This window comes from Mustela nivalis (assembly GCF_964662115.1).
Source record: "Mustela nivalis genome assembly, chromosome: 9".
Lineage (NCBI taxonomy): Eukaryota > Metazoa > Chordata > Mammalia > Carnivora > Mustelidae > Mustela > Mustela nivalis.
In genome coordinates this window covers 8,009,235-8,035,304 of record NC_139028.1, presented here as the reverse complement: position 1 = coordinate 8,035,304, position 26,070 = coordinate 8,009,235, and the positions used below count along the sequence as shown (strand labels likewise).

The following is a 26,070-nucleotide window of genomic DNA, read 5'->3' as shown; positions in this document are numbered from 1 at the left end:
TAACCCCTTTGTGGTTACAAAGCATGTCCATATAACTTACCTAACTTGAATACTGTGATAACCTTGTGGGGTTATGCAAAGCAGCCTGTGAGGGACCATTTTCTGAGCTTTCACTTTCATCTTGGCTGAGACCAATTTTTTTTCCATCTTCTGCTGAAGTATTTTCTTGCTCCGGTAAGAATTTCCTGGATTTGCTTCTGGGAAAGCTATGAAAGAACAAAGAATTTTAACATCTGGCTGATTTAAAATTACAAAATCCTGCCATATTCATTACAGTTTCGTAAGACTTCAACCACAGATTAAAGCTAAGTGCTCATCAATGCCTCATACAGATTATAAAGGTCATTGACGTTGTCATTAATGTTAGAACCGCATTACAGATCAAGTCAAATAGTAATAATAATGGTCACCCCTGCTTTTTCCCAGGTACCGTGCTGAGTGCTTATGTAGATTAAATCACTGAATCTCCAGCATAAACCTCATTCTACAAAGGAAGTAATTAAGCTATAGTGACATTAGATCTTTGCTCAAGATCCCAGAGCGAAGGCTTGGCAGGAACAAGATTGGAACCAGGCAGTTGGTCTCAGAGCTGGTCCTCCCAGCCACTTTGTGCTGTCCCTTGGAGCAACTGTGAGAGGAAGAGGAAGAGCGTTTGGGTGTCATAGTGGGTGGTGAGGAAAGACCATCAGAGGATACATAATTGTTTGAAGATTTTATTTTATTTATTTTTATTTTTTTATTTTTTATTTTTTATTTTTATTTTTATTTTTTTTAGAGAGAGATCACAAGTAAGCAGAGAGGCAGGCAGAGAGAGAGAGAGAGAGAAGGAAGCAGGCTCCCCGCTGAGCAGAGAGCCCATCTTGGAACTCAATCCCAGGACCCTGAGATCATGACCTGAGCCGATGGCAGAGGCTTAACCCACTGAGCCACCCAGGTGCCCTGTTTGAAGATTTAATTCATTAATCAGCATGTGAGTGCCTACTGAGCCCGTCAGCATTATCAGCCCCAGAAACACTATGTGCTGTTGGTGCCCAGTAGTTCTCTGTCTGGGGAAGGGAGTGGAGAATGTAATATCTGGAACAGGGAGCAAGACTCAGGAAAGGTTTGGATCCTTTTATTTTATTTTAATATAGTGAATATTGAGGCATGTGTATATTATGAAAAGAAGGAATCATGAAAGGGGTTTCTTGGGGACTCATTACCTTCATTGATCTATTAGCTCTCAGAGAGCAGGAATTTTCAATAATACTTCCCCGACATTCAGAGTTTCTGAAGTTTTAGTAACACCGACATAAAACATACGAATCAGAGTCCTAGATATTTGGCATTTATGTGATTAATATGACCATCACTGATAGCTAAGTTCAGGGAGAAGCTTGCTTTATACTGAGTTAGGTGTCCTGGATGTCCACATTGATTAAATTTCTGCTTAGTGTTTTGTAAAAATAATTTCAATATAACATTCTTCCTGCTCCATCATTCATGTCTACTTCCTTACTATTTTATGCAAACTGGTTTACAATTATTGAGGGATATTTTATCAAAGGTGTTTTTTTCCCCCAAACTCCCCAAAACCCAACTCATAAACATTAGATGGGCTTATAAATTCATGCTTTATCTAATAGCTTATTTACCTAGTTATTGCCTGTATTCTAACAGCAGGCATACAGTCATTAAAAAAAAGGTTGGTATAACTTGAAAATGACAGGATCCCTACAGGCTACCTTGTTTTTCATACGAAGGGTGTTGTTTCAAACGAGGGCATGGAAACCAGTAAGTATTGGCTTCTGTTTTTGTTGAACACCTTCCAGAAGGTTTTAACTGCAGACTCTATGCACTGCAGCTCTTTCCACAGAGAGCGGACTGATACTTGAAGAAGTTTTTCATTTCTTCAAGAAGAATATGATGTATCTTCCTCAAGCTTCACTTTTATTCTTAAATACATTTATTTTTATTTGTGGAGAAGTTACACAAGGTATCCGTGTACATCATTCTACGGTAAGAATTTCAGCAATATTGTTTTAGCTAGCAAGTATGATTATATTGTTTTCGGGATATACTAGAAGTTTGAATATCGTGGAAAAATTAAAGAGTTTAATTAGAAATGCTGAGACAGCTTAAATGAGATTATTTTTAAACTTAAAAAACCATAAAACTGAGGACTGACACTTAACACATGGCTAATGAAAAAAATTTTAAAGAAATTATAGGCTTATGTTAAAAACTAGCCAGCAACTTTTGGGTTAACTTTGATAAGGAACTATCTGATAGGTAATAAAAAATTCACTTTGCTATTTTAAAAAATGAGTATTTTATAAACATTTGTATTTCAAATACAGCCTTGTGAACGGTTACCTAGGAAATTAGAAACTTATTTAAAACAATGTAACTGTGAGAACTAATAAGGTATACGCAATACTCTGGTAGATGGGGATTTGAATCTGTACATATTCAAATATTGGTTTATAATTTTAAAATGTTATACAATGTATTTACCATAGTATAAATACGAAATCCCAAAGTTCCAAGGTTGAAGAAAGAATAAATTTTAGGAAAGCCACACAAATATTAATAACACCATTCTCTAAAATACTAAAAATTCAAAAACCTTATTTAGATAAAAAAAAATGTGGTTGTCACCCACGTGTTTGAAAACATCTATATGCCGGTTATTACAGGGGGAGAGGGGAAAGAGCAAGAAGTTAAAAATAGGTCAATGTAACAAAATGGCAACGTCTTTTTGGGACAAATATCTTTTATAATATGATTAGCTCTTAACCTTTCTCTCAATATCCAGGTCAAAGGAAGGTAAAGCTTGTTACTATTTTCTTAATAGAAGTTATTTAAATCTGTGTGACTTCTACCAAAGAATTTTTTCATATTGGAAAACCACTATTTACCAACAGAAATAAATACATTTGGAATGGTAGCTGTGGTTGACTTTCCAAGATGACATCTGTTGTTGATTTTGCAAAGCAAAATTCCGTGGTTGTTTTTTCTTTCTTTCTTCTTCTTTTTTTTTTTTTTTTTAACCGTTGTCATTGATATGTTTCAAATCAGTGAGAACTTGACCTTTCAAATCTGTAGCTAGCTAGCTTATTGCAACATGCCTTCCTTATATCCCCCCTCCCCGAGGCCCCAATTCTTAATAGCTGCTGGCAGAAAGTCCATTTGGCATAGACGTGTAGATATCTCAGGGAACCTTTTTAGTCCTGGTTAAGGACCTTCAGACTGCCAGACAGATGCCTGGAGGAGGGATTCCTGGGCGAGGGAACACACCAAAGTTCAAGGTCCAGGCCACGGAGCCACTACTGAAAGTAGACCCTGAACATATCCTTTAGGAATTAGAGAGGAAGAAGGCAGAGCAAAAATACTGAATTAACATATACTTTTTATTCTTCCCTAAAATTTATCCATAAGGCTTATTTGTGGAAGTTTAACTAACCTGTTCATTGTTGTTTCCTTTTCTAACAATCATCCTTGTGTACGTCCTGAAATGTCATCTTTTCCATGTGCTCTTCTTGTTACTTTTGTCTGTGGAATGTACTTCATATATTGTTTTCTTATTTCTACTTTTTTAATGTAAAGGATTCTCCAGCAGTGAATGTTGTAGAAGGTGTATCTGATGCAAAAGATGAGAGTAAAAGTGATGATACTCTTTATACGGGAGACTGTGAGGAGTCATGTGATGATAAAATTAAAATCACGCGAGAAGAAAAACATTTTATGTGTAGTAAGTATTAAAAATGACAATTATAAGGTATATGGTTTATTATTTCCAGGGTATACATAGAAGGAAATAGACCTTAGCTTTGTTTGGGTCATTTTTTAAAAATTTAAATTCAATTAGTGTCCTTAGTTTCACATGTGGTGTCCAGTAATTCATCAGTTGCGTGTGATATCCAGCATGTCACGTGCCCTCCTTGATGTGTTTGGGTCATTTTATATATATCTTGATCACCCTAAGTCGGAGATTTTCTGTGTTTGGCACATAGTAGGTGCTTAGTAAATATTTGGTGACTGAACGAATGGATCCTTCTAGTACGCAGTCTTGTGGCATCTGCTGCCCGCAGAGGGCACCGAGGGCATGTTGTCAATCTGCCAATGGCTATTTTCAATCTTCCCTCTGAGCCACTAGGAAATTGCATCTTAGTTTTGAGGAGGAATAGCTGCTCTAATAGGTCTACTACAAATTTATGTAGCAAACCATAAAAACAGACGTCCAACGTCTTGATTTTTGTTTAAAACTATTCAGCAACAGTGCAGGAGTTTCCAGGGTCTATTACCTGTGAGATGTAAGAAGGGGGATCAGCAAGGGAGGGGGTGATGCTCTGGGTAGCTCCTCCAGGGGGCATGTCCTAGGCCAGACTATGGGCTGCAACATGAGCATCTGTGGTTTCTCAAGCGGTGATTGAGTGGCCCGTGTGCCCCTTAGGACAGATGTCTACATCCAGGAAGAATCTAACAGAAAGCGAGAGATGGAAAGTACAAAAGTGGGATGAAGCTGGGGTATTACCGATTCTGCTGTGAGAGTAAAAATCAAGAACAGAAATAAAGTCGTCGTTCAGTACTATGTGGATGTTTTTGTTGTAAAGGACATTGTCACCGTGACTGGTCTGGGAAGTACGAGTCCTGGATGCATAGTCACCGATTTTGAGGGTTGTGTTGGAGAGAACGTCTTTGTGGAGGAAGTACAGGTTGAATATGCAGGGACATCGTGGCAGCCGCTCTCCAGTGATTCGGGTTATCTGTACTGCTCCGGCAACCCTTCTAAGAATATGATTGCTTTAAAATAAAAATACTTTAAAAAAGAAAAATATATAAGAAATATACAGTAAAAGTTCAATCAGAAACCAACCAACTGAAACTTCAACTAAGACTTAATATTGGTGTATATTTGTGTTTGCTATTTGTTTATATGAATATATATAGCATTAATAGAACAAATTAAGAGAAAGATTTATTTTGAAAATTAACTTGCATGATATGGATTATTGCTTTTTACGTTCCTATGTGGTAAGAATTGAGAACTTCTAGACCTCCTGCTTTTCTCTCTCTCATCTTATGAAGTGACAATTAATATTCAGAATGTTGTCCCTCTGTTACATGAGCTTAAATTATCTGGGGGTCATCTAAACTATTAGAACAGTTTCATTAAAATATATTAAGACAGTTGTTGTCTTTGTTAATCCCGAGTTAACTGAAAATTATACTAACTGGAGTCTTTAGATAGACTGAGATATTGTGTCTACATATTTATCCCAAATCACGTAAAATTCATGATCTTTCTTTCACTCTATTCTCTCTAACAATCTAATATTTAGCAAACACTTTTCATTATGATTTAAGGAAATTTGCAAAATTCTATTGTTTCCTACACCCGGAGTACCAAAAAGCTGCTAAGAAATATGATGGACGAGCAACAGAGTTCCTTGGATTATTTATCCAATCAGGTACGGATCCGTACGGCCGCCTCGTTGGGGCACCCGTCACCAACGTGGTCAGAGGCCCAGCGGCTCATTCCGTCGTGCGTTCAGGTCCGGACGTGTTCAGGACCTCCTCCGGTAGAGGCGTGGTAGCGAGCCTCAGGCGGACGAGGAGCCCGTGCAGAGAGGGGAACAGGCAGACGCAGGCCCTAAGTGGCACCCCGCACCCACGCCCGGAGCCCCGCCGGTGCGAGCAGGGAGCTGGAAGGGCCAGGCTGGGGGCCTGCAGGGCTGTTCACCGGCCGGGGCGGGGCGGGGCGGCCACACCTGCAGGGACCCTGTTGGCCTTGCTGCAGGGACAGGGCCGCGGTGGAGGGCAGGGGGCCGTGGGAATTATTACAGACCGCAGAGCTGGGGTTGTAAGAGGCTGGGGGAGACCCGCTGTAGAATTCAGCGGAAGGGGTTTTGTTTGAGTATAAAATGCTTAAAGGTGCGCGCGCGTGTGTTCAGGTTAACGAGCTCATGAACCGGGTCCTCCTCCTGACCACAGAAGTCCTCCGAAGGCCGCTGGAACCTTTTCCTCACAGGCCGGTGCAGTCGCATGGTGAGAACTTGGCTGTTTCAGACTTTACCTAGTCGCCTTTAATTGCTTCAAGTTTCCCTGCCGGCTGGGTGCCTTTGGAGGACGTGTTTACAAACACGGCTTGCTTTACCGGACAGACTGGGGGTGTCCTACTTGTCGGGGCAGATCCAGCCCCAGCAATGAGCTGCCCTCAGGTGGGAAGGTTTTCCAGCTCCTGAAGGCCCGCGCTCAGCCAAATGTACCTCCCGGGCCTGTTGCAAACCCCACGGTTTCAGGGACGTCCTTCCTAGGCTGACCTACGTTTCATTCATGATTAATCTTTAGTTAGAAGAAGGTTTCAGGTTCTTTCCACGTGTGCAGAGTATTTTTAATCTGTTCCAAGTACTTCAGATTGGAGTGTAAAATTTGAAAAGAAAAAGAAACTTAAAGACAGAAATGAAGTGGCATGTAGAGCTTTTTGTATACAAATAGAGTATAGTAACTCCTAGAGGCCTGGGTTTCTAAGGAAAATACTGTATCATATCTTATAAATATGAATTTCTAGCAGAGCTCCGAGTAAGTAAATATGGTTGAGGGCTAGGGTATGGTCTTTCTTCCTCACAACGGGAGGGAATAGACAAATGCGGAGAATCTCCTAAGTGTCAGGTGTAGGACGGGCACGTCCGCGTGTTATTTTATTTTAAATTGGTTTGTTATGTCTCATGTAGTTAGGAGCGTGGGCTCCGCGGCCAAACCACCCGCTTTCCCCTGCCTCGTGTGGTTTCTGTACCAGCAAACCGGCGAGAGCATTTACCTCCTACAGTTGTTACAAGGATTACACGAGCAAGTGTCCAAAAGCTCTTCAAATATTCCCAGGTGCACCGTAAGATGATGTAAGGCTTTGCTCTGAGGATGGCCATCATCAGAGGAGGAACATGCAGCCCAGAAAAAGCTAAAGAATATGCTCACATTTATTTGGGTGGCGATGGGGAAGCGTGTTCCCACCCAGACCAGTCCTCTGCTGTGGACACCTACCCTGTCTCTGAGTGTGAGCTTCTGTACAAATGTCTCTTTTGCAGTTTAGAACAAAGGCGACAAATCCATGTCTTCTGGAAATAAAGAGGGAAGCAAACAATGGTTAACAGCTGATTTTTGCTACATAACATTTTCTGAAGAAGTACTGTTTGCCAGGCACTGTGCTAAGTGCTTTCTATTATGCCCTGCTATGTAATCGCCAGAGTAACACTGTGAAGTAGATTGTACTGTTACAATGAGAGAAGAAGAAAGGGGGTTGCGTGACCTAGCTACGGGTTCTTGGGTTCTTGCCTGAGAAGGGGTAGGGCTCAGACTCTCACCCAGGCTTCTGGTTTTGGAGTCTCAGGCTCACATGTGTTTGTTTCTCCAGGTAATTAGCAGTGTAAGGGTTGCGTTTATTTTATTACATTTATAAAAGATACTACAAAGTATCTTAGGAGAAAATGTAATATCCATATCCACATAATGTACTTACAGTCCCCTGGGAAGTGGGATCTTTGCAGATGATGGTTATCAAGTGTTCCAGTCCTAACTGTTGGCTTCAGAGCAGGCTCTGGCCTCAAGCATAACTTCTTCTTGGTGGAGAGAGTGATTTCCCTGTCCTCTCGCTTTGGCCCTTGTAATGGCGGTTCCCCCCGTAGTGTCTCTGAAGTTTCCAGTGCTCAAGGATGTGTTACTTGCCGTTAATCTATGTATTCATTTGGGTTTCTCCTTCCCATTCATATAGATTTCCTTTACACATTATGCCCCCCAAAGAAGGCTAGATTCCGGAAAGAGCATTATTTATTGGGTGAGAGTATATGTAACTATAAAGTATATTAAATAAACGTGGTTTCGAAATGAACACTAGAGCAGTATGGAGTGCTAATCACTGACAGCGATGTTATTAGGGCAGAGTTATAGCAGAATGAATTCCTTAATCCCATTTCTTGCGTGTATTTTCTCCTGATTTCTAAAATCAAAATCATCTTTCATTTCTAAGAAGGTAAAATCATCATATCATTAGTGAAAATTATAATTTCAGATAGCACTGTCAGATCTCTCCAGTAAACTAATTAAGTCTTAAATGTGTCCTTGAAAATACCCTAACTCACTGATTTTACCTTTCTAGGTTTAGATTGTACGGATATTAAAGATACCATTGGTTCTGTCACCAAAACCCCAAGTGGTTTGTATATAATTTACCCGGAAGGATCTAGTTACCCGTTTGAGGTAAAATTTTTCCTTTATCATATGAAACAGGATAAGCAGCCAATCTGCTTACTTAGTATAAAGAATTCAATTGTTTCAATATTTTTTTCTTGAAAATTTTCGTACAAATAGGTAGAAGTTCCAGTTGCAAAGTTTCGGTGTTCTGAAATTCTTTGCCCAAACCAGGAACCTGTGAAACCGCTTGAGAGTCTTTCCCTTTTCCGTTTGAAGTTTCATGTTTGTGCTCTTTGAAAGAAATCCATTCAATGTTAAGAGCTTATATTGTCGTCGCAGTAGGCAGATGCTTGCTTTAACTGCTGTGGGTATCAGAAAGTAGCGCGCTCTGCCACGGAACTTGCTACAGGAACTTTGATTTCACTTTCTACACCTGAAGGTGACAAACGATTTTATGTGATTATATAAGACATTAATAATTATAAAAAAACCTTTCACTAAAGTGTGAGACAGATTGAGAAAATCTTTTTTTAAATCAAAACCATTTTTAAATTAAAACCAACTAGATAAATTACCCTCCTGTCTACCTTTAGTAGTCCTATATTATGCTTTCTGGAAGAGACTTTTATCAGAATTACTGCTACTGACAGGATATATATAATATCATAGTATAATATTAACCTAGTAGTACACATACAATAACATGGAAATTATATATAATTTTTCTCGATTACTCCTTTGTACATAAGGAAGTTTATGATGTCACTATCACACCTTACTGATAATCTTATCACACAATAAAGTGATTTTTCTCCTGAGTAGATACTATCACTTTCTCATCCCGAAATTACTAAATTATTTATTTATTTTTTTACTGCCATTATTTTATAATCTATTGCCAACATGTCCAAAAATTGGGGTGTAGGTGGGAAATACTTTTAAAATTACCTAACCTGCTTCACCTACAGATTCAAAAATGAGCCTGAACCATAGGTGGAGAGGGAAGGTTTCTACTTTTGTCAAGAGTGGGAAGCACAATCCCTTTCCGAGTTGCAGGAAGGTGTTATTCCCTTACTTTCTCCACACTGCCTTTCTGCGTGTGCAGGGAGTTTCAGATGAGGATGCTTGCTTGGATTTTCTTCCCAGGTCGCTTCTCTGGGTCTGTTCAGCTGTCCTCTCGGGGGCACTGACAGGTGCAGCCAGAAACAGCTGGCGAGGTGGGGGCCCAGGTCACACCTTTCTGTGTGCAGCTTCCAGTCTGAACATGGGCCTCTGGGCTGTTGGAGAAGAGAATAATCAAAGATAGGTGCATGGGCATATTTAATGGACACTTAAAAAAGCAGTGAAAGGAGAGGTTAATTTGCAGATACCTCGTTCTGCTACAGCAGAACTGGTAGCATTACCGCTCACCTGAAAAATACCCACAGCGTTGAGGAATACGAGAGTCCGACACTTCGCATGTGGACGGATGGCTGCCCCAGGGACTGCAATCAGCTTAACCACACGTTTGCTTACGACAAACAGCGTTATTTCTAGAGATTTACATCTGAATAGATGAGGCCCATACAACTACACTGAAACTTTCAGTGGGACACTCTTCCTGTTCTCTAGGCTTAAGGGTGGAGCATGAGGTTCATGTCAACAAATGAAGATGATGGTATATAATTGTTGCCTTTTCTGGGTCTGTTTCAGGTAATGTGTGACATGGACCACCGAGGAGGTGGATGGACTGTGATACAGAAAAGGGTTGACGGGATCGTTGATTTCCAAAGGCTCTGGTGTGATTATCTGGACGGATTTGGTGATCTTTTAGGTTGAGTTTTTGTTCTCCTCTTTTTTTTCCTTCTTTTCGGCATGACACCTGTGTACTGTACCTCTGTTGGTCAGATCATTAGCAAAAACAGCATATCCTCTCTCTCAAATTACTTTCTCTTCATTCATACTACTTAGAATGAGTGGGTCTTCATCTGGGATCTGGAAATCCTTATCTTTAGGTGGGCATTGAGTGAAAGTTGTAACCTGGGTATTTATTAAGTATTTCCTCTGTCCCTAGCAGAATTCCAGTAGATGCTCAACAACTATTTGTAGAATGAAACACTGAATGGGCGGGCTAGGCTGTAGTGAACCTTGAAATGTTTGCCCTGAGTGGCACGTCTCTGCGAAGGGAGAATTGAGGTGCACAGTGGTACAAATTCAAATGACATGACCCGGGAGAAATACTTTATAAAAATGTCAGTAAAACTCCCTGTGCTCAATGGTTGAAAACTGTACACCCCGAGGACACTGCAAAATCCGTTCACATAATGCTGTGTGACGGCATTACTTTCGTGGGCAGATGGGAACGCCAGGATGTCCGAACACTGCAGAATTTGAACTTAGTTGGAAGTTTTGCAGGTGATTTTGACCACTTTCATGCTGTTATCCTAAGTTACTGTTCTAATTTAAAAGCTGTAACATCCCGTAATAACATCATCCAAGGATTTAGTAAGCGGCGGTGTCAGTTCTCTTGCTACAATCCCAACTGCACGCTGATGATTTTAGAAAGGACGTCACATGTCATAAAGTGTTACGAAGGCGGCTGGTGAAGATACTGTATTTTCTCAGTGTTGCCTCTAGTTTTCTGGCAAGGGCTACCTCCTGATTTCAGTATCCCTAGATCTACAAGCTTTGAATTGTCATCCTTCTCACTTGATGCTTATTTCTAAGGAGAAATTATTTGAGTTTTGAGACAAAGGTCTTCAGGCAGGTGGATCTCATGAGAACAGGCTGTACCGGGTATAGTTTAAAAAATAAACTTGGGATTAAGGAAAATACATTGTAAACTCAAATTAGGGGTTGGGTAGAGGGGCAAGATGGTGAGGACAAGTATAATGGAGTGTCACGGACGGGAGACACCAAGTGGTCCATCCCGTTCCTTCCTGTCCTTCAGGGCCATTTTCACTTCTTGGAGGGTGTGCAGTTAGAGCGCCCCCATCAGCCCTGCAGGGGAACTTGGCGTCTTACCCAGGGTTTCCATGGTGTGAGTGCTGGTCACTCCTGCCCCCCACTCTCCAGGGTTGGCTTCCTCTAGACCTGTCCTTCCTTCGGTCACCTCAGGATTCATTGGGGGGAAAGTATGTCAGAGCAGAGGCCACGCCAAGGTGGGCAGGGGGAGGTCCAAAGCCCAAGCGAGGCTAGACCATGCAGGGAGCCTGTGGTCCCAGCCCTGAGTTTCCTCATTCCTCCTGGAAGGCATTTTCATTCATCACATGACATGACAGGATTATTCACGGAAGCTGACATACTGCATTCTAGCGAAGAGACGCTTATTCACAGAGCATCATTCTGCAGGACAGAAGGAAGAATTTCAGCTGAGTGTGTTCAGGAAATGTTTCCTTAGGAGCTGCTGATTTGGAGGTTAAAACTCAACATTTAGGGGCACACATCATTTTGTTACCTGCCATAATATGTCAGCAGCTTTTTCGTGGATGTACCTCGAGGTAAATCTTGAAATTTTCATTAGACGTTAAGTGGATTTTTGAATTTATTTTGGTGAGATAAAAATAAAAGTCTAGTTACCCCAGTCTGGTGAAGTAGAAGCGGGAGGGCTGTATGTGTGTGCGTGTGTGTGTACACACACACATAATACATACACTTACATATACACGCACACATTGCGCACTGCATGCGTAATGGATGCATTACAAATACATATACATCTATATGTACAATGGATGCATATACAAATATGCATATATATACACATATAAATGTATATGCATAAGTATGCATATACAAATACATATACATCTATGTATATTTTGTAAATTAGGCAAACACTGATAGCTTGAGTGAGGACCATCTGGTCTCTCAAATAATTTATGTGAGCCATTTCAGTGTTAAAAACTGAACAACAGCAAATACTCAATAATGAAGGTTATTCTAAGTTGATTAAAATATGTAAAAAAACCTTTTTTTTTTAACAGGCGAATTTTGGCTAGGACTAAAAAAGATTTTTTATATAGTAAATCAGAAAAATACCAGTTTTATGCTGTTTATTACATTGGAATCGGAAGATGACACCGTTGCATATGCGTCATATGATAACTTTTGGCTAGAAGACGAAACAAGATTTTTTAAGATGCACTTAGGACGGTATTCAGGAAATGCTGGTAAGTTTTTTATTCCCCAAATCATGCAGGATATTTAAATACAGCTGACTCAGTAACAGGCAAAGACAGAGTAATGCGTTTCACTTGATCTAGGACATATAACTGGTAACGAGCAGATTAGAAAGGAGACAACGCAGTTCTGAAGCCCTGCTGTGACCATTGAACTACCCCATGATTTTGAAGAGCTTCTATTCTTTAAAACTTACTTTCCGTGTGTGGCTGCAGTTGACCCTTTGGGAGAGTGAGTGGGCCAGGCTGGGAAGGAAGTGCTGATGTTTTCACGTTCTGACAGGCCGGCATTTGGAAATGGTGGAGTGTCAGAGCCGATCTCCGTTCTTCTCACTTTTCAGCTGAAGACCCTGAGAGGTTAAGGGACTTGCCCCCGCGTCCCAGCTCGTCACAGCAGAGCCAGGGCAAGAAGCCAGGTCGATGGGACAACTCGATCAGTGGGTTATTTCCCCCACTATACTTGGGTGCATGTACTCATTTCCAAATGAATGTAATTCTTCATGTCAGATTTATGACACGGTGCTGAGATCTTACATTTGGGTTCATACCCATTCAGCTCTCCTAACTTACTTATCGTGGCACTTGTTTATTGTGTATATTTAGAAGTGAGATACGTTCCCAGGTCTTTAACTGAGTACGGTCCAGTGGGAGGATAAAGAACACCAAAAACTTGGAATACTGAGTATCGACAGAGCTTCGGGGGTTCACGGAGGGAGAGGGGGATCCCAGCTGACTGCATCCAGGAGGGGTAGTTTCTAAAGAGGAGTCATGTGAAATTCAGCGTGGGGAGGTTTTTCAAAAGTAACACCTGGGACGCCTGGGTGGCTCAGTTGGTTAAACAGCTGCCTTCAGCTCAGGTCATGATCCCAGCATCCTGGGATCGAGTCCCACATCGGGCTCCTTGCTCAGCAGGGAGCCTGCTTCTCCCTCAGCCTCTGCCTGCCATTCTGTCTGCCTGTGCTCGCTCTCTCTCCCTCTCTCTCTGAAGAATAAATAAAATCTTAAAAAAAAAAAAAAAAGTAACACCACTGCAGAACCGATTCAGGAAGCTTGGGCCCAGGTGTTTGTATCCACAGACGGAGATGGTGGCATCCTTGCTCTTGATGCCACTGATCTGTACTTGGAAGAAGGGACGGGCCTTCTGGCCAGCGGGTGTTGGCAAAGACAGCCGCTTGGGCCAAGCACCGAGGAGGAAAATGGCTGAGCGTCAGGAAGGACTGGGCAGGCTTGGGGTCCCTGACTTCCAAAGGGGGCTTAGCCCTGGGATATTAGGTGACAGTCTGAAATTCCAATCTCGGTATAGAAGGAAAAGTTTCGAGAGTTACAGTATGTGGTTTTTCATGCTGCATCTGTAAAAGAGGAAAACTCAGTACAGACCTTGTTATGTTAGGAGACGTTTCTGTGGGTTTCTCTATTGGATTAGGGTCTTGAGGATACGATTTATAACGGTGCAAGTTTTTTCGTCACAGAGCCCTCAGACTTGCTCTCAGAAAATACTCTGTATTTTCTCAATAAGGTGAAGAGACTTTCAACAGATGATCACATAATCCAGTCGAGGTAAAGAAAACGTGTTGGTAGAACATAAAGATAAAAACATAGATAAAACCGGGGGGTTACGTGTGATCAGGTGCATGGTGGAGGGAGCTGCACATTTGGTTCTGACCTCAGAGCAAAGATAGAAATAAGGAATTTGAACATTGGAGCATCTCACTTGTTCCAGGAGCACAGATATTCTGATTCTAAAACTTGAGAGAGCTTTATTTGGGTTCTCAGAGAAAACAGTCATGTTCTAAGTATTCTCTCAAAGGAAACATGGCAGTGAGTTTTCCTGGGCTGGTTCTTTTTTTTTTTTTTTTAAGATTTATTTAAGATTTGTTTTTTAAGATTTATTCACAAGTAGGTGAAGAGGCAGGCAGAGAGAGAGGAGGAAGCAGGCTCCCTGCTGAGCAGAGAGCCCGATGCGGGGCTTGATCCCAGGACCCTGGGATCATGACCCAAGCCAAAGGCAGAGGCTTTAACGCACTGAGCCACCCAGGCGCCCTGCCTGGGCTGGTTCTTAAAAATGGACCTATGTATTGTGTTATATTATATTATATTATAGTATTATTTTTTAAGGATTTTATTTGTAAGTCATCTCTATACCCAATGTGGGATTTGAAGGCACAGAAATTATAGAAATTATTCTTTTCCCTAAATTATTGTTTCTTTTTCCTAAATTAACCAAGTACCATATGACCCTTTCCCAGAGAATGACAGGTTTCTACAGCATCATTTTGGGCCTCACTGATCTGACTCTGTCTCCAGAGCCAAAGTTTCCAACTGGATTGTGATTTTATATAAAATATCCACTGACAGATGCCTGTCCTGCTGCAGAACTCATTTCCAGATTCTGCTATACTGCAGTCTGGAGGAGAGATTTTCATACCGATACGCAGCAGAAAATCACTGAAACCTTAGCTCTAGATGTGAAGCTCTGTAACAACAGGTTGGATAAAGGTCAGTTAAAAGGACAAGAAGTGTGTCTGAGTGTACTCATGCAAACAAAATCTGTTTTACCCAGGCGACGCCTTCCGGGGCTTCAGAAAAGAAGAAAACCAAAATGCCATGCCTTTCAGCACATCGGACGTGGATAATGATGGCTGTCGCCCCATGTGCCTGGTCGGGGGTCAGTCCGTGGCAAGCTGTAGTCACCTGAGGAACAACACCGGCTGGTGGTTCAGTCAGTGTGGTCTAGCGAACCTAAACGGCATTCATCGCTTCCCTGGAAAACCGCTTGCGGCTGGAATCCAGTGGGGCACCTGGACCAAAAATGACGCACCCGTCAGGATCAAATCTGTTTCAATGAAGATCAGAAGAACTTACTATCCTTATTTTAAGTAATCTCCTTTCCAACTGTGTGCATTGTGTAGATATTTTTGATAATACAGAGGGAGTTTTACATGTTTCTCTTTTTTACTGTTCCAAACATTTCAGCCAAAATTTAACTATAGGTGACATCTAGGTGTTAAGGGTTTAATTAGAAATCTTTACTTTTGTAGAGTTTTATAAAACATGGCTCAATGTATGCTTTTACTACTAAGTGCATTAACAATCCGTTAAAATTTGTTTTAAGGGAATTTCACCTTGTCCTCCTGGAGTCTGCTGTCCTTTCAAAGAATTGTCCCTTCTCTTCAAAGCACATGTACTATAGTAGATGGTTAGGAAAATAGCAGAGAGTATCACAGTTATTTCTGTATTCATTAGAAACACTTAACTTTATAATCCACAGATAATTTCTACTGAAGGCTGTTATAAGGTATGACAGTGCAGACTAATATATATATCCAGTTTAAAGACTACTATTTCCAGGTGGTTCCACAATATCTTACAGGTAATAAGAGTTTACTGCACAAAGAAATTCCTTTTTTTTTTTTCATTTCATTGTGGTTAATAATTTTACTCTAGTTTGCAGTAAACGTACTGCACGTGTAGACCCTTTCTATCCTGTGTGAAGCCGGCGAGAATGGCAGGAACTTCGCTACGTGAAGAACAATTGAGAAAGCCATGCCTCAGAGATCTAGAGGCAGCTCTGGGAACAAGCTTGTCCGTCCACTTTTTCCACTGAGTTGGAAAGAGCTGGAGTGGTCAGTCTTCCACGGAACGACAGCAGGGAACATCCTGAGCTGAGGGCCCGTCGTTGATGAAAAGACAAGCAAGACAGGAGTCGGCACTGGACTGAAACAAATGTGGTCCAGAGTTAGGGTGACAGGCCACGGTGAGACACAGATGGGGTTAGAAATACATGTGAGGATGTAGGCCAAGGGGAGACATCAGCCCACACAAGGCTGAGCTTGATCAAGACGGAGAATCCGATCTGAGCTCAGGGACGGGCAAAACTGGCAGGGTCACCATGCAAGATGGCTTTTGCCCCGATCGCCTCTCAAGACTGCGGCCAAGTCACACCCCGGATTTGCATGGGTCAGGTCGCATGTGGGGAGCACAGTTCTCTGTGGCCTCCTGTGCATTTCCTGGAGGGACTGCTGAGGTTCTGTGCCTCGGCAGTGGAGGAAGACATCTGCTGGGTTGGGGAAACACAGAGCTGAGGGTCTGCTGGTTTGGACATCTGCAGTGACATGAGGTCCAGGAACAAATCTACCTACAGATTCAGGAAATCGTTTTGTCACTTAGCTCGCCGTGTCTCATGTGGATGCTGGACCTTGGGGTGCTCGTGGAGGCTCAGAGGCACCCTCTCCTTACCTGCACGGCAAGGTCCAAGGGCTTTGCCTGCTCATCCACCGTAAAGGCCGGTAGATGGTGGGAACACTGTGGGTAAACGCAGAATGGAAACACCTGGGCAGAGGTTAAGGGAACGACAGACCCAGAGAACACCAAGGGATTTTTTTTTTTTAATTGAGAAAGAGAAAGCCCAAGTGGGAGGCGGAAGGAGGGAGAATCTGAAGCAGACTGTGCCCTGAGCGTGGAGCCCATTGTGTGGCTCGATCTCATTACCCTAAGATCACGATCTGAGCTGAAACCAAGGGTCGGACACTTAACCGACTGAGCCCCATCAAGAGTACCCTGCTCCATGTTAACACTGGAGGTCAGGCCCCTGCCCATGTTTATCCAGGGCTGCAAATGCCAGGATTTCCTTCTGTTTTCAAGTGGCTAGATAACAGCCCATTGTGTACATATACAATATTTTCTTTGGCTACGCATCCGCTGATGGCCACTAACTTGCCGCAGTGAGCATGGGAGTACAGATACCTCTTTGAAGGTGATTTCATTTCCTTTAGATACATGCTCAGAAGTGGAATGGGTGGGTCACATGGCATTTCTATGTTTAATCTTCGGCGGAAACTCCACACTGTTCTTTATGACGGCTGCACGAAGTTACATTCCCATCAGCAGTGCACGAGGGCTCCCTTTTCCCTACATCTCTCCGGCATCTGTCACCTTCTGTCTTTTTGATAATAGCTCTTCTTCACCACTGATTCCATTCCCGGGACTTCTAAGCCTGGGACTTGAAGACAAAGTCCCTCCTCTTCCATCCTGGGTGGCACATGTCTCATTTCCTCAATCCTACCCTTTTAAAGAACCAGGCCCCGCAGAACTGTGAGCTCTGGAACTGGCGCCTCACTGGACTGACACCGTTCAACCCTTCTAGTGGGATGTGGGGGAGATGGTTCCACTTCAGAGCTCTTCCCAGGCCGCCTGGGTCCCTATTCCTTTCTGTCTTTATTATTCTTTCTGGGAATCCATCCCACTGGCTATGTACAAACACTCTCTTCCTGGACTCTAGACGCACCTTCCCAGCAGCCCCCTTCAGGCTGGGAGGAAACTTCATCACATCTGCTTCTTAACCCAAGAAAAATGGTTTGTTCTGGGTGGTGGCTTGGCAGTCAATGACAGCTTTTCCGAGGCGCCGGATGCCCGGTTGCTCTAATCCTCTCCAGGGCTGAAGCTTTGTAGACAAGCAGCTTCTCCAGCTGTGAGCAGGGATGGAGGCCTATGTGTTTCCTTTTACTTCAACGGGGAATTTGGAGAATATTTTTTAGAGAGACTTCTCTATCCTGTTTGCCGGACACTATGCTAGCCTGAGAGTCTGGCCCGAGCAAGAGAGGCCCTGGCTGTGGTAGTGTGATGTACAAGCAGCTGAGGGAGCAGAGACGTGTCCTGAGCTGAACTTATACAAACTGGGTGTTTGTGGGCTTAACCCCTCCCTGTCTGGCTTATAGCCTTCCTGACAGGGAGTGGTATGGTGGGAAACGGAAGAGTCTTCTGGTGGCTGTGGTTCGCGGTTTGGGTAGATGGTGTTCCTGTGGGCCCACAGGAGCTAATAAAGGTGTTGACTCCTATCCAAGGAGAACTTGGAATTAATCTTTTTTCAAATAGGAATTTTATCTTCCTGACTTTAAAAACAGTTATTTTTTTGTGACTAGAGCAATGTTTCTGTTTGAAATGGAAGGAATCATTTGATTTCTTGCCAGAGAAGAGGCGCTCTAGACTCCCACTCATCCCTCATTTGGTTGGTGCATTGACCAATGACTCCCCTTGGAGTATCCAATGTCTACAACTTTAGGAATTTAAATCATTGGGGGATAAGCTGGAGCAGAGTGTTGGTGGTGAGGGGTATAAAAATCTTTGGGCTTCCCAATGACCTCTTCTTTGACGTCAGGGAGAAGCCGTGGGCTGAACCTCTGGTAAACCAGGCTGAGAGACACCCATGGGCACAGGCAAAAAATCACCTTATGCCGGTGATAGTCAACAGGGATCCTGACAACTGATCATAGCTGCAGAGACTGGAACCTGCGGAAGGGAGGCTCTAAACTTTGCAAACCTTGCTTGAACTGCCTAGTGAGGGCCTCCATCTTCAGAATGTATGGCTGGGAGACACTGATGTTAGAAATGTGAGATGTCAGGGTCCTGGCCAAGTACTCAAAAGTCACATTGAGTCACCAGCAGGAAGAACAGCAGAGTGGAAGGAACAGGACCGTCAGCCATGGGTAGAGTCTGGCCTGGGATAAGCGTCAGGCTGTGTATAGTGGCCTTGCATTCTCTTCTGGGAATTGCTGTGCACTCTACTTACGGGTTGATTCTCTTTTCTGAGAAACAAAGGATGGATTGCTCTAAATCTCCCCAAAGCCTACAACATCTGGCCCCAAATTCTGCATGGACTTTTTACTTGGAGGGCCCCGGCGGGCCGGAACTGTCAGTGGAATTCTTATGAAATTCTCCTGCTGGTTTTGGGCTGCTGGCTGGCTTGCCAGGGAACAGCCCCACTGGGCAAGCCTGCTCCTTTGTTCCCATTGGGCCCCCTCCTCCCCCGAGCTGTCAGAACATCAGAAGGCAGTTAGCACAAACATCTTTCCTGGGCTACAGGCACAACTCGTCTCGTGCTCCCCCCCCCCCCCCCGCCCCGTGGGGCGGTCGTGGAACTGACAGTGGGAGTTTGCCGCAGAGCGGGTTTCATGGTTCCTGTTCACGTAGGTGCTCTGGCCTGGGATTGCCCTTGCTTTGCTCTGCCTGGAGCCTCTGCCTCCTCCTTCGCTTCCGCCTGCAGCCTCCAGCTTGTCTCGCATCCCTCCTCGTGCCCATGTCCTCCCTAGGAGCTGGCTTGGTAATCACATGCCGCCTGAGCTTAGGGCATTAGAGAAAGTGTGAGATTAGTGAGATGTTTTTCTCATGCCCGTAGGGCTGCTGCTGACTGCTGTCTAGGCTTGACGGGTCTTCGCTGGGGCTGCGAGGGCTGTTCCCCAGCGGGGGTCTATCCCACCAGGCTTTCACGCATAACAAGGGTAAAGGGAGTCCCCGCTTGATTAAACTTAAATTTTTCTTTCTTATTTTCTAAGACGTATCTACAGTCATCAGTGGCCACACCAGGAAACCAAGAGGGGATGTAATTACGCATCATTACCCTGAGTTTCTCCAAGATGTTAGAGATGTTCATACAGTTGAGACATTGCTTTTGATTGATTCGTGACGGAACTGGGGGATAAAGGGGCTTCTGTTTGGATTTTTTAAAAAAGATATTATTTATTTATTTATTTGAGCTGGGGGAGGGGCAAATGGAGAGAGAGAATCTCAAGAAGAGTTCCTGCTAAGCCAAGGTGGGGTTCCATCCCACAACCCGGTATCATGACCTGAGCTGAAACCAAGGGTCTGATGCTTAACCCAGAAGCCCCCAGAAGCCCCTGGATTTTTTTATATATTGTTGTGCAGATTCTGCCAGTGGCCAAAGATATCTACTCAATAGAAGTCTGAGGAACTGGGGGAATAATCACGAGGTGTCTTTGGGACCCAGCAGGCTTATGATAGAGCAGTCTTGCTCAAGTATGTATTTACTCGATCCCTGCAAGTGTCCAAAATGATAAGATTGCAGGAGCATCTCGTTTTTCCAGGATTAGCCACCAAGACTACAAGCCAACAATCCCTGGAAAGTTTGGGTATTTTCCTTTCTCCAGGGTATGGTGAGCCTTGAGCCTTTCAGCACGTTCCCCCGGAGAAAGCTAGGATGGGCTTCCATACCCACTGGATGCTAGAGCAAGATTCAGCCCCAGGCGGCCCCCTCTGCCAGGGCTGACTTTGGCCAGATTGGAAAACAGCCCCTGGTCCTCAACATACCTTATTGTCTTATGCTGCTAAACCATCCCCTTAGTGACTGGTGTCCTCTAAAGTTGTGGCTATTCATGTGCCCTGGTCCTGATGGCCTCCCCTTACTAGGAGGGCTGGCCTGTGTCCAGGCAGGGTTGCTGGAATTAGGTGAAGGCCCATGGCTTTCTGCACGTGGAGGGTTTGGGGGAGGGGGGCAGAGGTCAACGGAGACCCTTGTTTTCAGGACATAGGATTTCTGTTACACAGATCAAGTTGAACACTCCTGGGCTGCCCATGTGTTTTGATCTAAGTGGCCTCATGTTCAAATAACAACGAGCAAATCCAAAAACAGCATCATTTCTATAACATGCAGCAGAGCTTTTTAACACAAAAGGTTTCAACAAGTGGGGCCTACAGGGCCCGGTGGTGAGGGCTCTTACTCGACTTCGCTGCTCTGGAGGCTTCTTGCCTCTGAAACGAGGGGAGCAGCCGACTCTCAGTGTGTCCCCCCACGGGTCTGCCTGTGGAGAGCCGGCCTGTGCCCTCCGACGACACGGCGCAACAAGTGCCTTCCACATCCCCTAACGGGACGCGGCTGAGGGTCGGTGGTGATCACCTAGTTCATGTTGTGAAGCCACTAGAGACGTCCCTCCTGGGAAGTCCTCAGTTGACAGAAATTCTTTGTTCACAACCTAGCAGCCAGAACCTGCCTGGGGCCACCTTTGAGTTTAAATTTCTGTCCATCGGTGGAGAAGCAAGAGGGCAACTCATCGCCCCTCCTGCTTTTACAGTTTAATCCTAAATGTGGTAACTCTAGGACCGCAGACAGCCTGCCCGAGTGTGGTGCTCACAGGGGTCCGCAGCTCAGACCGGCAGCCGGCGTTCTCAGTCCCGCAGGTGCAGTTCTGGGTCCCTCAGCCGCGCGTTCTCGGATCCAGTCCCACGGGCCTTCCCCGGGTTCCGCCCACTCCAGGCCGCCACAACCCGCAGTGCTTCTCCCTTACCTCAGCCCTGTTCCCCTACTGCCACTGCGTGGTAGACGTGGAGCCGAGCGACCCGCATCGCTCGGGTCAGGGTTCACAGCCCCTATGCGGGAGGGCAGCATGCAGCCGGCTGTAGGCTGCGGCCTCAGCGTCCCCTTGCTCAGCATGGGACACTCTCCGGTGTGACGAGACGGTCTGGAGAGCTGGGACACTCGGCTGATGATTACGTTCGGGGGCCTGGACGGGTGGTTATGTGCCTGGAAGGAAGAGCGGTGGGAAACGAGACAAGGACCTCCAGGTAGTCCTCTTTTTTTTTTTTTTTTTAAATTTTTTTTTATGAAAACAAAGCAAAACAACAGAATTCTGAGCTCACGTGTATTTAGGCTTTGTTTTCATCTAACTTCTGTGGATACCTGTGAATGTTAGCTGTTGGTGTCCGTCAACATTTGTGAAATTCATCATTGAACAGACACCCAAGAACCTAAACACAGGGGCGCCTGGGGGGCTCGGTCGGTGCAGCGTCTTCTTCGGCTCAGGTCACGATCTCAGGGTCCCGGGATCGAGTCTCATGTCAGGCTCCCTGCTGGGCGGGGAGGCTGCTTCTCCCTCTGCCTCTGCTCCTCCCCCTGCTTGTTCTCTCTCTCTCTTTCTCTCTCAAATAAACGAATAAAATCCTTAAAAAAATCCTCAGCACTGACCATAACGCTGGCACATGGCCATGCTTCTTATGAGAATAATCAGTAGTTCACGGAGCCCCCCACGGGCATTCAGAATGCGAGGTCGTCCGCATCAGCGTCTGTGTCGGCGGCAAGGCTGGAAGGGCCCTGTCTGACGGACCCCATAACTTTCCTGATTTTGTATATACTTTCTGTTTCTTTATGCTTTTCTTTATCTCTTGCCACTGGTTGCTTTCATGTGTGCATTGCTCTTGCACGATTCCCGGAAATCTTGGACTCCGCGTGCATGCCTTTGCTGGAGAATATTCTCCACCCCAGACTTCTGGAATATTCTCCACCCAGGTGTGGACAGCCTTGGCTTCTGTAGACTAGAGCTGAGGAGGCTGAGCCAGACCCATGTGTATGTGTTTCCCAGAGCCTAGTTTGGAATATACCTTAACTGTGTTCCAGATTTACATGATGGCCCAATGGTGCTCTCGTAGGACTTTTCCAATTTTAATATGAAGTTTACGTGCATTGAAAACCATAGCAAAAATGTTAAGCTTAATTTAAAACAAAATAAGCATTACATCATTATGGGGTAATCTTAAAATATTCACCAGCAGATGGCAATATAACCTTTATTAATACTGGTAATACACGATTAAATAATTTGTTAAAATAATGAAGTTTAATTAACAAATTAATGAAAATAAAGATGTAGGATTTTCCTACACCAATATTTTTGTCTTTTTAAAATGTCTTTTTAAAAGCCACAAAAAGTCATTGATTTTTTAAATTAAGTTTCAAAATTCCAGTTAACATACAGTGTTATAATAGTTTCAAGTGTACAGTATAGTGATTGAACAATTATATTATTATTGGACAATTGTTCAGTGCTCATCATGATAACTGTACTGTTCATCCCCATCACCTGTTTCCCCAACAGCCCCGCCCACCTCCCCTCTGCTGACAATGTTCTCTGTAGTTCAGAGTCTGTTTCCTTTGCCTTTCTCTCTTTTTTCCTTTGCTCATTTGTTTTATTTCATAAATTCATATGGTATTTGTCTTGCTCTGACTGAAAAAGTCACTAATTTTATGAGTTTAAAATATGTAGTATCATTACAATGCTCCTATAATTGTAAAATAAAATTATCTACACTAGCTCTGAATTTATGATAATTCAGACATAGGTTATATGCAAGTATTATTGATTTCTAAGGTTCGAAATACTTTCTTTTTATTTATTATTTATTTATTTTTAAAGATTTCTTTATTTTAGAGAGAGAGTGCATGTGCAGGTGGTGGGCAGGGGCAGAGAGCGAGGGAGAGAGTGAGAAGCTTAAGCAGACTTAAGGTAAGCGCAGAGCCTGATTTGGGGCTCGATCTCACGACCCTGAGATCATGACCTGAGCCAAAATCAGGAGTCAGAAACTTAACCAACTGAGCCACCCAGGTCCCCCCAAAATACCCTCTGTTAAATGTCAGGTCCTTACTTATTAGGAGAAGCCTTCTAAAATTCACAGTTTTCCCCAACCAACTAAGCAATTCTTAGACACTTTTGCAATCAGCAGCTGATAATGGTAGGATCTGGATACTTCTGTAACTTGAAGCGCTTACACAGGTGATACACTGTTCAATTTTACTGCTTTTTTCCATAGCCACATTATAAACTAAACATGTACCTGAATACAAAATGAAGCAAGTTAGCAAGAAGTAAACTTCTTCTAATATTCTATAATTTACCTTGAATCTCTTCAATCAGATTTCTTTTTAATTCATAGGACAATTGGAAGTCCTATCCGGAGCAATTACACAAGCAAGCAAGAAAAAGCATTCAAACTGGAAAAGAAGTAGTAGATTTGTTTTCAGATGGCAAGATGTTATATATAGAAAACCCTAAAGACTCCATTAAAAAACTATTAAAAGTAATAAACTCAGTAAAGTTGGAGATACAAACTCCATAGGCAATAATGTGTTGCATTTCTTTACACTGATAATGAACTATCAGAAACAAAAGTTAGGAAACCAGTCCCATTTAGAGTTGCATTAAAAAAAGAACAAAATGCCCAAGAATAAATTTAACCAGGGAGGTGAAAGATCTCATTAATGAAAGAAATGAAAGATGACACAAATAAACGACAAGACATACCAGGCTCATGAACTGGAAGAATTAGTATTGCTAAAATGTCCATACTCCTGAATGCTATGTACAGACTCAATGCAATCCTTATTAAAATTCCAGTGGTATTTTTCATGGTAATAGAACACATAATCCTGTAATTTGTATGAAACCACAGAAGACCTCCGATAGTCCATGCAAACTTGAGAAAGAAGAACAAAATTAGAAGCATTGTGTTCCCTGATTCTAAACTATATTACAAAATGATAATTAAAACAGTATGGCATTGGCATAAAAACAGACACAGATCAGTAGAACAGAATAAAGAGCCCAGAAGCAAACCCACAGAAATAGGGTTAATTAATTTGTGACAAAGGAACCACAAATATACATTAGAGAAAGGACAGTCTCTTAAGCACCCAGTGTTGAAGGAACCGGGCAGCACCATGTGAAAGACTGAACCCGGGCCACTGTCTTACCCCACACACAGACACTGACCCAGCACGGGTCACACACCTGTGCGATTGGAGTTACAACCTGAAACCATGAAACTCCTAGAAGAAAACCTAAGACGTAAGCTCCCTGACCTGGCTTGGTGATGGTTTTTGGAAAGGGCCACTAAAAGCAAAAACAATAAAATTAAAAGTAAGTACTGGGTCCATATCAAATTGAAACCCTTCTGCATGAAACAATAAAAATCAAAGTGAAAAGACAATACACTGAATGGGAGACAATTATTGTAAATCATGTATCCGACAAGGGGCTAAGATCCAAAATACAAAAAGAAGTCACACAACTCAACATTAAACAATACAAAACCCTCAATCTGATTAAAAAATGGGCAGAGCATCTGAACAGATATTTTCCCAAGGAAGACATACAGATGGCCAACACGTACATGAAAAGCGTTTAACATCATTAATAATCAAGGAAACACAAATAAAAACCATGAGATCACAATGCCATATTACCTCACACCTACTAAAGTTGCTATTAACCAAAAGACAGGAGATAAGAGATATTTGCAAATGTCTTATCAGATAAAGGGCTAGTATCTAAAATCTATAGAGAACTTAGCAAACTCAACACCTGAGGAACAAATAATTCCATCAAGAAATGGGCAGAAGACATGAAGAGACATTTCTCCAAAGACAACATCCAAATGGCCAACAGACACATGAAAAAATACTCCATATCACTTGATATAAGGGAAGTACAAATCAGAACCACAATGCGATATCACCTCACACCAGTCAGAATGGCTGAAATTAACAAGTCAGGAAATGACAGATGCTGGCGAGGATGCGGAGAAAGGGGAACCCTCCTACACTGTTGGTGGGGATGCCAGCTGGTGCAGCCACTCTGGAAAACAGTGTGGGGTTTCCTCAAAAAATTAAGGTCAGGGTGTCAGGGTGGCCCAGGTCAGGTGGAGGGTTAGGCTTCCTGTCTGAGGCCCTCCCCAGTCACGGGCGGCAGACTGCCCCAGCAGGGACAGGGCTGGGGACCGTCAGACCGTTCAGGCCGTCTCGGTTGCAGAGCACGGAGGGACAGCAAGGCCCTTTTTTGAAGGCAAACCTGAAGTTTTCATTTCTATGGCCGCAGTGTGTGGTATCGTAAATGGCCACTTTTCTTTCTTTTTTTTTTAGTCAAAATCTCTTGTTTTATTGTATGTAAATTTTAAGTGTGCAGTTCAATGTGTTTTGATCAATGTAAGCATCCTTGTTCCTTAGGACAGAGGACACACTGACACTAGTCTAATATCCCCTTTTCTCCTCTTCTTGGTCCGTCTTTTCTCTCTTGTGCATTGTTCCTCTAGTCTGAGCTGATGTTTTTGAAGTTCATACACTTGTGTGTTCTGGTATTTTGTTCATTATTGTTTTGGGGCAGTTTTCCATTGAATGAATGCACCC

At 43.4% G+C, this 26,070-nt stretch overlaps 1 protein-coding gene across 1 annotated transcript; it reads left to right on the top strand.

Annotated features, from left to right (window-relative positions):
* Positions 1-1,852: 1,852 nt before the first annotated feature.
* On the top strand, positions 1,853-15,267 carry ANGPTL5 (angiopoietin like 5). The gene is made up of 8 exons (XM_082683992.1): positions 1,853-1,998; positions 3,589-3,733; positions 5,350-5,453; positions 5,937-6,030; positions 8,135-8,235; positions 9,862-9,982; positions 12,135-12,320; positions 14,890-15,267. Exons 1-8 carry the CDS (start codon positions 1,903-1,905, stop codon positions 15,207-15,209), a joined length of 1,167 nt encoding a protein of 388 aa, XP_082540118.1. The 5' UTR covers positions 1,853-1,902; the 3' UTR covers positions 15,210-15,267.
* The last annotated feature ends 10,803 nt before the right edge of the window (positions 15,268-26,070 follow it).

Coding starts and splice junctions, on each gene's coding strand:
- ANGPTL5 (XM_082683992.1), top strand. CDS start 1,903: ATGATGTATCTTCCTCAAGCTTCACTTTTATTCTTAAATACATTTATT. Junction 1,999..3,588: donor TCCGTGTACATCATTCTACG/GTAAGAATTTCA, acceptor TTTAATGTAAAG/GATTCTCCAGCAGTGAATGT. Junction 12,321..14,889: donor ACGGTATTCAGGAAATGCTG/GTAAGTTTTTTA, acceptor TGTTTTACCCAG/GCGACGCCTTCCGGGGCTTC.